Below are 14090 nucleotides of genomic sequence, written 5' to 3'. Positions count from 1 at the left end.
ATGATGCTCATAAACCCCATGTGTTGTTTCATAAGTATTCCACTTATATAGGGTTTTATACCAGCTGAATTGGCTGAGTTAAATTATTATTCATCAAATTGTCTTTTGGTAGCTTCTTATTTTCTAATGATTATTTTATTGTGATCATTTCCCAATACAACTATTTTATCCACAACAAATAAGCAATTTGGTTCAGTCAATTCAGCCATAGCAGCAGAATACTAGGATAGGCAAAGGCAAAGGCGTGAGAGGGGGGAGGGGCCCGGCGGAGTTCACTAATGGTGGGGGAAGAGAACCCTACTCAAAATAAAAAAATCAGGATCAGGGTCACGGCACTTTTTTTTCCAGTTACATTTTTTTTAAATTTTTATTTGGGTAAACAGCTGATATGTTCTATTTGAATGGCTGATGTTATTCAGAGGTTTGAGACGATCTTTACGGTCTACAAAAACCCAGATTCCAGATTAGTGGCTACATTTTTCTCACTAAAATTGCCTTTTATTCTCTCCTCTCCACTAATTACTAAGCGACGTCTTTTCCTCGCCAAAATTGCCCACGTATTTTCTTTGGCTAGAAAATGGTAATAAAAATCATAAGAAAAGAAAAAAGAAAAAAAAAAAACGTTACCAGCAGAAAAGAGACCACACTCATCTTCAATAAAGAAAGAGCGAAGACTGAAGAGTAAAGAGTAAAGGCCGCCTTCTCTCTCCTTTCCACGTACAAGCGCTATCTTTCTCTCTCTACACTCTGTACACTCTGCTCAGAGAAGTAAAGTGTGAACTACAAGGGAGGAGGGACCGCGACCAAAAAAATAAACATCTCTTCGTTCCCCTTTTTTTAATCGTCTGGACGAGGAAAGGAAGGAATGTTGATCGGCTTCTGATTCAGGGGAAAAAAAAAAGAATTCTTCACCATTAGTGAGAGAAATTAAGAGAGTAAGAGGGGAAAAACCAGAGAGAGAGAGAGAGAGAGAGAGCCAGAGAGACAGAGATGGGTGGAGTTACTTCGTCCATGGCGGCCAAGTTCGCCTTCTTTCCACCCAATCCTCCTTCTTACAAGGTAATCACAGACGAAATTACTGGTCTCTTGATCCTCCATCCTTTCCCTCACCGTGAGAACGTCGACGTCCTCAAATTGCCCACTCGCCGCGGAGCCGAGATTATGGCCATCTACGTTCGACACCCCATGGCCACCTCTACTCTTCTCTACTCTCACGGCAACGCCGCTGATCTCGGCCAGATGTATGAGCTTTTCATCGAATTGAGCATCCATTTGCGAGTTAATCTCATGGGGTACAGTTCTCTACTACATTTCCTTCTTTCGTCTCTCGATTTTTTATTTTTTATTTTTTGTTGTTTCCTTTGGTTGTTCGGTTATATGAGGTTTGATCTTTCAAGCTCTGCATTTGTTGGAGCGAGTGCATTTTAGTTAAATTCGGGTCAATTGAGCCATACCCAATTTGAGTTTTGTAGGCAAATTTCCCTTTCATCCAAACACAGAGTATAAATAAATGGATGCCTCTATTGGGATCTTCCGACATATGCTGCAAACCGGAAGGGAATGCGTATTTTTCTGATGGATTTTACTGGTAAAAGGAATGCGTTTTTTTTTTTTTTCTCAAAAAAAAGTGACCGTTTGGGTATCTGAGATTTATTGGCAATGATGTTAAATAGAAAGGGCCCTGAATTCTAGGTGAATTGAACTAATATGTTGTATGGTGTTCCTATTAAATCTAAACTCCCCAGACTAAGAATGGTGTTAACCCCAACGCTTCAAACTAGAAGATGAATTTTGATTTAGCAAAGGTTAGGTTTGGGAAATACAGAAACCATAATTGGTCTGTTAACTTGCCATCTATCTTATTCTATATTTTTTTTTCATAAATAATCTATCCTATACTATGTTACCAAAGATGTGTTCTTTTGAAGCAAATATTTTGGTGGTGCAGAAGTTCTACTTAAAATCCTTGACAGCTTTAAAAATGACGCATGAATGAGATGGTTTAGAGATATCTGATCATATGTAGGCTCTCTTGGGCTGGAACCATTCATAACTGGTTCTGTTTTTCTGAATATCTGCAATTTAAAGTTATGAGGGCCCTGAACTGCAAGGAATCAGGGATATGTCACTTCATTTCTTCTTCTTGAGATCTAGGGCATGCATATGGACTTTAAGTATCTAATTTAGTATTTAATATATGTCAATGCCATACTATTTATTTTCTATTTATCATTGTTCAATAATCATATATTTCCAAGTTTGGATTTAACTTTTAATACCTCCTTTTTTTTTTAATAAGAAGAGGCTTTTGTAGGAGTGTAACTTGGGTTGAGAATTTGTTAGATTTTGAATGAGCCTGAACCCTATAGTTTAAATTCCTCAAATCAGGCAACCGGACATGTACTACTAGCCATTTCTTCTCCTCTTTTTGCTAAGGTTAATTCTCTTGTTGTTATTACATATCCATATAAATTAGCCTCTTTAAATCTGAGCACAACTCTTCCATCTCATCACTTAAACATGATGAGAAGGGCCTTGTCTCTCTCTCTCTCTCTCTGGGACAAAGCAATAATTGCATAACCTAAGGTGGGGGAGTAGGTGGACCATCATAAATTGTTGGTGATATTTCCTGAAGTTGAAGCTTTCGCTCCCTACAGTATTGTTGCTAGATGGTGTTGGAACTTAGAACTTAAATGGGTCTGATAATTACTATAATGATGGTTAATGGAAGGTTATATGCTGACTGATGAATGAAGAATCAATAGAATGAGGAAAAGGTTTTGTCTTATTTACCAAGTAAACCTGTACTGCAATTGCCTTTAATCTTCTCTTTTATTTAGTCAACCATCTATATCGTAAAGTTTGCTTGGGTGACAAGAAATAAATAAATAAATAATTTCAAACGTATATGTCTGACCCTTTTTGTTCAGTGTATACAGTTGTAGTTATATAGTTAACTGTAAACTACTGAACTAAAAGGGTCATTTCCCAATATGGAGATGGACTGGATATGGACCTAAAAGTTAAAAATGACTTAATGACAACTTAAACCTGATTTTTAAAAGAAATGACAAGATTTTTGAATAACCTAGCCACCTAGGTAGTTCTAGTTAAGTGCACCTGTAACATGGACTAAGGACCCCTGATTTTAGTTCTGTGTACCCTCATAATGACCTAAAATGGGATGTACACATTTCATATCAATACATAAAAGGGGCATATTCACTTATTTGCCCTCGCTAATGTTTATATCTATAATACCTGCCTAGTTGGTCGCGTCGGTGATTGGACATTGAATGCCAAAATGCCTTAGTTAGTGGTTGCTTAGTTGTTGTTGAGCCTTTAAGGTAATGCCCTGAAAATACTGATGCAAACTAGTAAATCCTTTAAAGCTGCGTTTAATGGAGGGGATGAAGAGCCATGCTGAGAAGTAAAGGTACTTTAGAAATTAAGAAAAGAATACCTAAAGTGTATGTGATTGAGGTATTTTAGTCCATTGGAGATCTAGGCCATGTTTGGTTCGGCTCTCATTCTTTCTCATTCTTGCCCAAGATGAAATTCTAAAATGAACAAGAATGGGTAAAAATGGGTAGAATGAGAAAATATTGCTACAAATGAAACACTTTTTTTTCCTAAAATATATATATATATATTTCAGACTGACAAGTGCTCTTTGTTGCTAATTTTCATTCTTCAAAAAAATTCTGTGCTGGTGATCATATACGACTGGCTTAGCATAGTTTTCAAGGCGCCAAGGCGAGGCTAGTCGCCTAGGCGATGGACTTTTTTATGTTGAAAACATAGATCCTAGGGTAGTTCCCTAGGTACCATAACCATATTTCCTTAAGAAAAGTATAAAGTTCATATTAAAGTATAGAAAATCAACATATTCATGTGAAGAAAAAGAAGGAAAATAAAATTCAAAAAATATAGGGGATGAAACCTTATTTTTGTTATAGGAAAAGAAGAAAAGAAGAAGTAATGGTAGAAGAAGAAGAAGAAGAATATATGGAAGAATAAAATGTGCTGACTGGATAAAACTTTAAGTTCTTCCTTACTTATTGGTTCAGGTTTTGAAGTCTTTGAGGGTTCAATACAGCATTTAGCAATGTTTGTGTTGATTAAACCCTAATAAATAAGAAAATAATAAAATGAAATTAGTATATAAACACATAAATTGATTATTTTAGTTTAATAATGTCCATTTTATAATTATAATCTCAAAAAAGAATGAACAAAAACGTATTTTATAGTAGGAAGTAAAAAACTGCTTGGCGATTAGGCGAGGCGAGCCTCAAAGGGCACCTTGTTGCCTAGGTGTCACCTTGACAACTTTGCAGCTTAGGTCTCCAAAACCGTTGGCATGGATGTTTACTGTCTGTTGGTGTAAATTTCCATGGTAGTCCACCAGTAAACATCTATAGCGACAATTTTGTAGACCAAAGCCAATGGCTTACACCTGCCAGCATAGAGTTTCTTTAAAGAATGAAAATGAGCAACATGGGGCATGATTATTTTTCATGCTGCAGGTTGCCACATTTTTTGCGCTATAAGCTGAGTTGTCATTCTAAAAAGAATGAGGCCCATGGATGAGTTTTGTAACCAAACGCTCTAATGTTATTTATTCTTGCCCATTCTTTCTCAAGATGAACAAGAATTAAAAGAATGAGTCCTAGAGCAGCAAACCAATCATTGCCCTAATTATCTATAGAGGATCAGCTGAAACAAAAAGAGAAGTGACAATAGTGCCCCTTTGTATTGTTTTTTGGTCATTATACCCTTTTTATATAATGGTTTGTTGAAATACACCATTTATGTATTTTAGAAATATCCATGCTATAAGGTCTGTTCTAAAAAGTGTTCATGTAGCATTCATTGTCATATTAGATATGTTTTTTGTTTGATAAATAAAAATGTCGAACATTGAAGATTTTTTTATTAGATATGTATTGTTCTAACATTGGGTATGCTAAGCATGTACAAGATAAGATTCCTTCTCCCAGTTAATTATCTAATTCATTTATTGGGTTTATGCTTTGTTGGGAAAAATGAGGATCTTATCAAAGAGATCTGGAAGATGGAAATGTAACTGGTTTGGACATCACTAAGGTTTTTATCTTGATCTGTTTACAAGGAAATCAGTCTGTATGATTTCTCATAAAAAAAAAAGGGAAATCAGTCTGTATGCTCTTGAGATTCTACCTGCTTATAAAATGTAGATTTTGTATTCATTGAGGTACCCAACACATTAGTATCTGTTCTTCAACATCAGATTTCTAGACATTTAACAACCATAATCGGCATGGTTCCCATCTTACACCAATACAATAACTAAGGCAATTCCTCATGGGAGGGATCCTTCATTAGGTGTTCAACCATAAGAAAGTGAGAAATTTGTTCATCATTATCATCTAAGCCTTACCCCAACCCATATAGGGTCAGCTATATGAGCCCTGTTTTGCCATTCTGTTCATGCATAAAAATAGAAATTTGCTCATACATTTCTATTTTTATGCAGGTATGACTATTCTGGGTATGGGCAGTCATCTGGAAAGGTTAGTTCTGTACTTAATTTTCCTTGATAAAAATCTACTGTTCCCTTGTTGGAAGAAAAATGACAAATGAAAAAAAAAAAAGATACCTCATTATGTGAAATATTTGATGAAAAATAACATTATCTGAAAACAACCTCTCAAGTTCATATTTTTCATTCTTTGTAGCCAAGTGAGCAGAATACTTATGCAGATATAGAAGCTGCCTACAAATGCCTTGAAGAGAGTTACGGTGCTAAGCAAGAAGATATCATCCTTTATGGCCAATCTGTTGGAAGTGGCCCAACATTGGATCTAGCAGCTCGTTTGCCTCGGTTAAGAGCTGTGGTTCTTCATAGTCCTATACTCTCAGGTTTAAGAGTGATGTACCCTGTGAAGCGCACATATTGGTTTGACATCTATAAGGTTACATTTTTCTTCTCCACGACATATGATATTGACTGCTACTAAATATCTAGCATCCCATGTTTGAACATTGTTTGTAATGGTCCTCTGCAGAACATTGACAAAATTCCGCTGGTTAACTGTCCAGTACTGATCATTCATGTAAGTCCTTATCTGTCCTTTAACTTGATAATTGTAATGATCATCAATCAATACAAAAGTGCCCTTTTTCATGTAATATAAAGCTTGCTTGAACTAGCATGAAGTAGTTCTATATGGATACAATGATCCCATTTAATATGCTGGTACTATGCTTTTATGTTTAGATTTTTAAGCTATGCATTGTTTCTCAATGCAGTGTGGTGTTTAAAACACTGCTTTGGGGCGTTTGGGGTTGCACTCACAGTTGTTCACTTATTTGATTATTCCATTGCACCTCAAAAACTGTTTCCTTGACAACATTCAAAGACACTCCATGAGGAATTAAAACTGTTGTGGCTTTGGTATTGCAAATATTCTATTTTCTTTCAAACTACTTGTGCATTTATATATTGTAACACCTTTTAGTGTTACTTTAGCCACAGTAATGGGCAAACCTCCTAAAGAGGGGTAAGCCTCCTAAAGAGAGGGTGAATAAGAAGAGGAAGGGGATCTTTTTTTTTGTTTCTTTTTTTTTTTTTGAAAAAGGTTTTATATTAAGAAGAATGAGGATGCATGACACTAGCTGAAAGGGAAGGTTTGTCCCCGGTCCAAAGTTTCTTTCCCTTTTCTTCCCTTTCCCTTTCTTTTCTTTTTTCCCTTCTCATTCTTTCTTTTTCTTTCCCTTCCCTTCCCTTCCCTTTCCTTTCTTTTCTTTTCCTTTTCCTTTTCTTTCTTTCTTTCTTTTCTTTTGAGGCATGTATGATGTGCATGAGGCATACACCTCTAGTACACCTCATGTAAAAGGCACATGAGGCATATACCTCAGAGGCATCAACAGCTCAATGCCTATAGCATGCACCTCAGGACGCTTTGGAGGTGCACCTCCAGGCATATGCCTCCCACGCCTTTTAAAACATTCGTACACAAGTCAGCCATGTTTTCACAGTGATCTGTGTAACTTCTCTGTTTGTCTTTTTGTTTTTGTTTCTTGTATTCTTTTGTTTTGACAAGTTCCATATCCAAAAGAAAGATAAATGGACAGGTTTGTATTGCTGCCCTTTTTGTAACTATTGGTGCTAAGAACTGCATCTGATCCAATCTTCTCTTATTTGATACACTGAACAAAATGACCAACTGTCATCATGCATATTCAGTGGTCACAGAGATGAAAATTATTTCCCAGGAACATCCTTTATGTTTTATATTTTCTCACATTTCTGATTAAAAGTTGTGTCAAGAAAAATTAGGTTTTTTGTTCTCTAAGGCCATGAACTTTCAAATTTACAATCTCTGTGTAAAATTTATGAAATGTTCTATGCATGAGATTATAAGTTAAATTGTTCAATTCATATTTTTTGTCTGTATATTATTTTCCAAATCTGAGAAAAACTCAAGTTCTAAATCATTCTTTTTTAACACACCCATGTTACTTTTTCAATTGATATTGTTTTCTAACCAATTTTATATGATTATTTCCTTTATCAGATAGCCCTTGAATAAGAATACACCTATAATGTGGTAATATGCTCACAAAGTTTCAGTATCTTATGGGAATCCTTTGGTTTTGCTTAGGAAGTTTTTCTTCATTTAGCTTCTTTGCTTATTTTGGTATGATATTTATTTATTTCAGTTTCTAGGCACGGGGGCTTCTCCTTATTTCTATGAAGTGAAAATAATTATGCATTCTTTCTGCTGAAGGATTTAAAGCAATTATAAAACCTATGTACATAATTATGCAGGGTACCTCTGATGAAGTGGTCGACTGTTCTCATGGCAAGCAGTTATGGGAACTCTGTAAGGAGAAGTATGAGCCACTATGGCTTAAAGGAGGGAACCACTGTGACCTGGAGCTCTATCCAGAGTATATTAGGCATCTCAAAAAGTTTATATCCACAGTTGAGAAAGCACCGTCTCAGAGGAACAGTTCGAGGAGGAGCACTGACAGGTTTGAACAATCCAGACGAAGTACTGATTGTTTTGAGGCTTCAAGGAAGAGCACTGACAGGAGGGAGAAACCAAGGCAGAGCACCGACAGGCATGAGAAACTGAAAAGCCATGATTACAAGTCTAATAATGTTGACAAGTTAGAAAAGTTAAGAATCTCGTTCGATCAAATCGAGAGGTCTCGTAGAAGTGTAGACTGCCATGAGAAGTCTCGTAAGAGCGTTGACCACCAGCTGGAGAGAGCACGGAAGAGCGTTGACCGTTTGGATAGAATAAGGGCTGGGTAAATATTGTTGAACCAATGTAAAATCGATGCATGAATTTGGTATTGTGGAAAAATTATTTGGGCATTTTTATTTATGGTTTCCCGCTGTGTAGCTTTGTTTGTGGAAGTTCCATAATAACTATGGCATGAAATGAGGAAGGCTTTTCTGTTATTATGGGGTTCAATTTCCTTTGGCTCTTGGTTTTCTTCACTGAAAGGAAAACATACTCCTTAGCACTGCTATTCTAATCTGAGAAGTGTTTTCATGAGGATAACTGTATCATGTCTAGGATGCTACACCGGCCACAGTAATGCCCTTTTTCCCTTCACAACAGGCATCAGTGCCAAAGCTAGCCTTCTAGTCCTTTTGCACAGATTCAACTGTAAGGGGGGAATTACTTACTTTATTAGGGAGGGAGTGATAGGGGATCCCATCTACCATGTGCAATCGCAGGCAGACTAGACCTGTGTACCTGTATCACTGATATGGAGTGTGAGTTTTGTATGGTTGATAATCAGTGAGATAGGTGGTTTTGTGCAGCAAGATCACTGGATTCTTTTTATGGCACGATCAATTGTTATCCCTCTGGCATTGGGTTTCATATCCATCTCCATCCTTGATGCAACTGTGAAGAACACGTCGCCTGTTTATAGAAAATGTGCAAGGGTGGAAAAAGTCCATTCCTTGTTAAATCGTGGGCATTGGTAAGGAAGGGCTACCCTACCGTCTGCACTCTGCAGCGTTCCTTAATTCAGCTGTTGTTGCATTCTTCTCGCTTCCATTGGAGTTGCAACAGAAACAGATGCCAATAAAAAGGATACAGCAAAAAAAAAAAAACGGTCAAATTGACAAATTACCGCAAAACATCTGGCAGATGCAAATCGTTAGTTACGTGAGCTACGATCTAAACTCACCATTTCAAAATCCATGTGTTGGAGGTGGAGCTTGGAGGGGTAAAATCAAGGATACGAGAGTTGGGTACCGTAATCTTTTATTCTCAGCCAGGAACTACTAAACACTGGTAGTCAAAGAAAGGCTAATAATGTCAATTCTCTATTCTTCAAGGGCCATTAAATAAACCCATGAATCAGGGTTTCTAGAAAAAGTGAAAATGCCCAAGGAAGCTTGACGCTTGAGTGGGCATTTTCATCAATGTCTGTTTGAGTTGAGTACAATGTGCTCTCAGGTTTCTCCTTGCCAAATGCCAATTCGTTTTTCTTCAAGTTCCATCCCGTCTCAGACGTTGACAATTTGACACAGCTGCTAACTGATTTTACTCTGAAACCATCGGATATATTGAAGGAAGAGACCCAAACTCGGTCAACATGTAAGAATTGATTTCTGAAAATTAATATACAACTGTTTGAGTGGATCATTTGATACTTTTCATTCCAGCTTCTGGTTTCTCATTGATCCCGATAAAGGGATAAAACGAGGAATTATAGAGAGTTTCCTTTTGGTTCACATTCAGGTCTCCAGATCAAATCTCTATGGAAGCTATAAAGCACGCTGTGAAGGCTCTTCGGAAGAGGCATTTGCTCGAAGAAGGTGCCCATGCTCCGGCTATCATCGCTCTTTCAAAGCCTTTTGTTTCTCAGGTTTTCTTTTTACTCCGTTTAACACTATTTCTTCTTCCCTTCTTTCCTTTTGTGTCTTTCGAATTTAGATTAGTGGTTTTATTTATAAGGGTTCGAATATTGAGGCGTAAGACTTCGCTTACCTTGTAATCCGAGATTCGTGTCCATGTATCGAGTGAAAAGATGCTACTGTATGCAGCAAGCTAATTGTATAAAGCCTGCTTATCACTAAAGATATTTCAAACTTCTTGTTAAGGGTACATTAGAAAAATATATTTGGCTGCACTTCCTATTGGTTTACACGGATAATCCTTCTTTCTGGTTTTAATTTATATTATATTCTTTTTTTTTCTGATTTAGTTAATTTTATATGTACTCTTCTAGGGATCAGAATGGAAAGAGAAAGCTGAAAACCTGGAACTGGAACTTCAGCAATGTTACAAAGCTCAAGCACGACTATCTGAGCAACTTCTTGTGGAAGTGGCAGAATGCAGAACCTTAAAAGCACTGGTTCAACAGAAAGAAGTATTGATCATCGATCTGCAAAGTGGGATTACTCAAATAAGGTTGTACTGGTTCTTAAATTTGTAGCAAAACGCAGAAAAAACTTTTTGGATTTTAAGATGGTGTTCAATAATTGGAACTTAGCAATGGTGCAGGGATGAGTGCTCCCGATTAAAGGATATACTAGAAGAAAAGACAAAAGCTCTAAACTTGGCTTTAAGTGAAAACCAGGCTAGAACACAACTGGAGGAGATGACCCTAAGAGCTAAAAAAACAGAGGCTGAAAACAAGATGTTAATTGATCGCTGGATGCTGCAAAAAATGCAGGATGCTGAACGGCTCAATGAGGTATTACATGTTTTTATCAACAGTTGGAATCTTATAATAGCTTCCAGATCACTTAGTATTTTTTTTATTCTCTTGTTCTCTCACATTACTAGAATTGGGAAACATCTAATTATGGTTATAAAAATGACAGAAACCTCAGTTCAACAGTTTGTGGTGCATTTAATTGTTCTTTTATATCTATTTTTATTGGTATTTTGTGCAAGAATTTCTTTCAGCAGTTCCAGGTGTTAATACATTACAAAGGTCCCATGTGTACTTGATCATTCATTCTCTTAATCATGAAGCTGGCTTGGTCATTATTGTTTCCTTTTTCTTTCTAACTTAAGAATTACTACAAGTGAATTATTTTCTTTAAGATTATCAAATTGTTGGTATGGTTTCACATGATATACATATATTTTTTTGATCAATGCACATATATTCTAGGCTTTCTAGCTTTGTGGTTAGGAAATTTGTGTAGTTGCTGCTGAGCTATATATGAAATTTGTGTTGAATATCCAAACTAAGTATAAATTTTCAAGTGGGATTTTTTCCTGCCAATTTGATGTTTACACGTGCATGGTCATGTGTTTTGTCAACTGTTGAGTAATTTCCTGCAACATCACTTAGGAGTGAGGACCATCATTATAAGGTTATCAGTAAAATCATGGTCTGTGAATTATTTCCAACCTTATATGTTTCATGAGAAGATTTGATTATTTTACTACTATTCTACTTTTCAAAGTATACAAGAGCTTGACTGCCATTCAAATTCAAAAAGGAGTTTATGAATGAATAACAATAGCCGCATTACCAAAAATGACAATTGGTTTGAGGAAAATCATTTTTTTTTCCATCAATCTGGAAAAATATGATGTCATCATGATAGTACTGAAATGATAGAATTCATGAAATCCATGTCAGAAGAGATGCATTATTCTATTCTTCTTTTAACACGGTTTTCCTTGGAAGAACTTTATCCTTATTGGCCTACCTTGTGCTTTTTGAGTTATTTCTGTTTATATCTTAATATTGATTTCATAACCTATTTATCCTAAAAGAAACTTCCGAAAACCTGTATTTATTACTTATTGAAACACATGTAGGCAAATGCCATATATGAAGACATGATGAATCAACTCAAAGCCAGCGGCATAGAACAACTTGCATGGCAGCAAGTTGGTGGTGTGTTTTGCCGATTTGAAGCAGGTGCTGAGAATTTTGTGGAATCAACCGTTCCCACTGCATGTAAAAACAAACTTAATGCACATGAAGGTGGCTGTGGTTCTATATTGTTTGAGCACAACTCTGATAAATTGATTACTGGGGGCCAGGACCACACAGTAAAATATGGGATACAAAAACTGGGATATTAAGCCACACTCTTTATGGATGCCTTGGTTCTGTTCTTGATCTGGCAGTTACCCATGATAACAGATCTATTATTGCAGCTAGCAGTTCAAACAACTTGTACATGTGGGATGTGGCATCTGGTCAGGTCCGTCATACTCTCACTGGCCACGTAGATAAAGTATGTGCTGTAGATGTGAGCAAAGTTTCAAGCCGTCATGCAGTTAGTGCAGCTTATGATCTAACTATAAAAGCCTGGGATATACAGAAAGGCTATTGTGTCAATACAATTACCTTCCACAGCAACTGCAATGCTCCTTGTTTTAGGATGGATGGAAAGACTATTTGCTCAGGTCATATTGATGGAAACCTTCGCATATGGGATCTTCAGACAGGGAAGCTTCTTAGTGAAGTTGCTGCACATTCACATGCTATCACATCAATCTGTCTATCCCAAAGTGGAAATATTGTGTTGACTAGTGGGAGGGACAATTTGCATAATCTATTTGACACGAGATCTCTGGAAGTCTGTGGTACATTAAGAGCAAATGGAAACAGAGTGGCATCCAATTGGAGCCGTTCCTGCATCAGTACAGATGACAATTATGTTGCAGCAGGTTCTGCTGATGGGGCTATTAGCATTTGGTCAAGATTTAGAACAGATATAGTGTGTACTCTGAGGGAACACACTGCTCCCGTGCTATCTTGTTCATGGAGTGAGCTTGGAAAGCCCCTAGCATCTGCTGATAAGAATGGAAGTGTTTGTATATGGACCTAATTGATGTGGTCTACGCTGATTTCCTATTTCATGATCATGGATTAGCATCATATCTGTTTCTCAAATGACCAATACATCTAGCCACTCTCGTCATATTTCTGTTTCTCAAATGACCAGCACATCTATCCCGAAGATCTTGATACATCACAATAGTAGTAACTCGCATGTAAATAGAGATACAGTCATGAGCACAGTCATCCTGATCAAGAGGTACGAGATACTCATTCTGACAGTTTTAAGCTTGTTATGATCAGAAAATGTCTGATATTTTAATCATCAGCGCTTATTGGAAAGCCAAAAACATAAGCAATGCTGCTTAGACGTAAGTTCTGATCATGAATGAAATAAGCCTTGGTTCCTAAATTTAAATGATAAATTGAATGTTTTTGGTTCATGGTTGATGCATTATATTTCAATTGTTAGTACTGGTGGCTCGTACCTTCATTTCCCTACTTCTACAGTTTTCTCTGGCTTGTACTTTTACTAGTCCTTTTCATTGAGTACAGATTTTTCTGCTTAGACGTAAGTTCTGATCATGAATGAAATAAGCCTTGGTTTCTAAATTTAAATGATAAATTGAATGCTTTTGGTTCATGGTCGATGCCTTGTATTTCAATTGTTAGTACTGGTGGCTCATACCTTCATTTCCCTACTTCTACAGTTCTCCGGCTTGTACTTTTATTAGTCCTTTTCATTGAGATCAGAGATTTTTCTGCCTCTTTTAATGTAGGTCATTTAATTATGCAGTATGCACAACATGATTCTAGCTCCAAAATAGAGATGATCAAATCCAAGTCGACTCATATGCAATTCTGGCGTGAAAATTTTCAGGTCTGAACCCAAGTTCTTTCAGTCAAGCCTGGCCTTACTCGTCAAAGCCTGCACATATTATGGGATGGGAGGGCCAATATATCTCTTAAAATTGCCTTTCCGATATGCTTTAGGGTTTTTATACTTTGAACCTTAGATGGCACCAGCACCGATAACCATAGACCTAGAAAATCTGTTTTGACCATGTTTTGTGTTAATTTACAATTCCAACCATTTAAATTTCTAATAAGTGGGTTAATTGCAATTTCAAATATAAGAACAATATGGTTATTGGTAAAATAAGATCGTTATATCTATTTGGAATTTTGAACTTGAACTTCAATATTATTAGTCCAATATTACCACAAGTTTAATGCCTCGATTGCTATAAAACAAGTTTGGACGGTTTGATTAAGCTAGGATTTCTCTATTTGAACCAAAATCTTATGGTTTACAT

At 36.6% G+C, this 14090-nt stretch overlaps 2 protein-coding genes across 2 annotated transcripts; both read left to right on the top strand.

The window, feature by feature from the left end:
• Nucleotides 1–627: 627 nt before the first annotated feature.
• Nucleotides 628–8458, top strand: LOC148853699 (alpha/beta-Hydrolases superfamily protein). The gene is made up of 5 exons (XM_088985821.1): nt 628–1292; nt 5519–5555; nt 5721–5957; nt 6051–6098; nt 7817–8458. The coding sequence occupies exons 1-5, from the start codon at nt 991–993 to the stop codon at nt 8306–8308; spliced, it is 1116 nt and encodes a 371-aa protein (XP_088841947.1). The 5' UTR covers nt 628–990; the 3' UTR covers nt 8309–8458.
• A 138-nt stretch (nt 8459–8596) lies between these two features.
• On the top strand, nt 8597–13417 carry LOC148853698 (autophagy-related protein 16-like). Its single transcript, XM_088985820.1, is given in 6 exon segments — nt 8597–9614; nt 9759–9885; nt 10249–10430; nt 10524–10716; nt 11802–12042; nt 12045–13417. Coding segments are annotated over 6 exon segments (1524 nt in total). The 5' UTR covers nt 8597–9612; the 3' UTR covers nt 12824–13417.
• The last annotated feature ends 673 nt before the right edge of the window (nt 13418–14090 follow it).

The sequence above is a fragment of the Nelumbo lutea genome, chromosome 4 (assembly GCF_056320005.1).
Source record: "Nelumbo lutea isolate HS-2025 chromosome 4, American lotus-T2T, whole genome shotgun sequence".
In the NCBI taxonomy this organism is placed as follows: Eukaryota; Viridiplantae; Streptophyta; class Magnoliopsida; order Proteales; family Nelumbonaceae; genus Nelumbo; species Nelumbo lutea.
The sequence above is the reverse complement of the archived record's forward strand: the minus strand, read 5'-3'. Positions and strand labels throughout refer to the sequence as shown.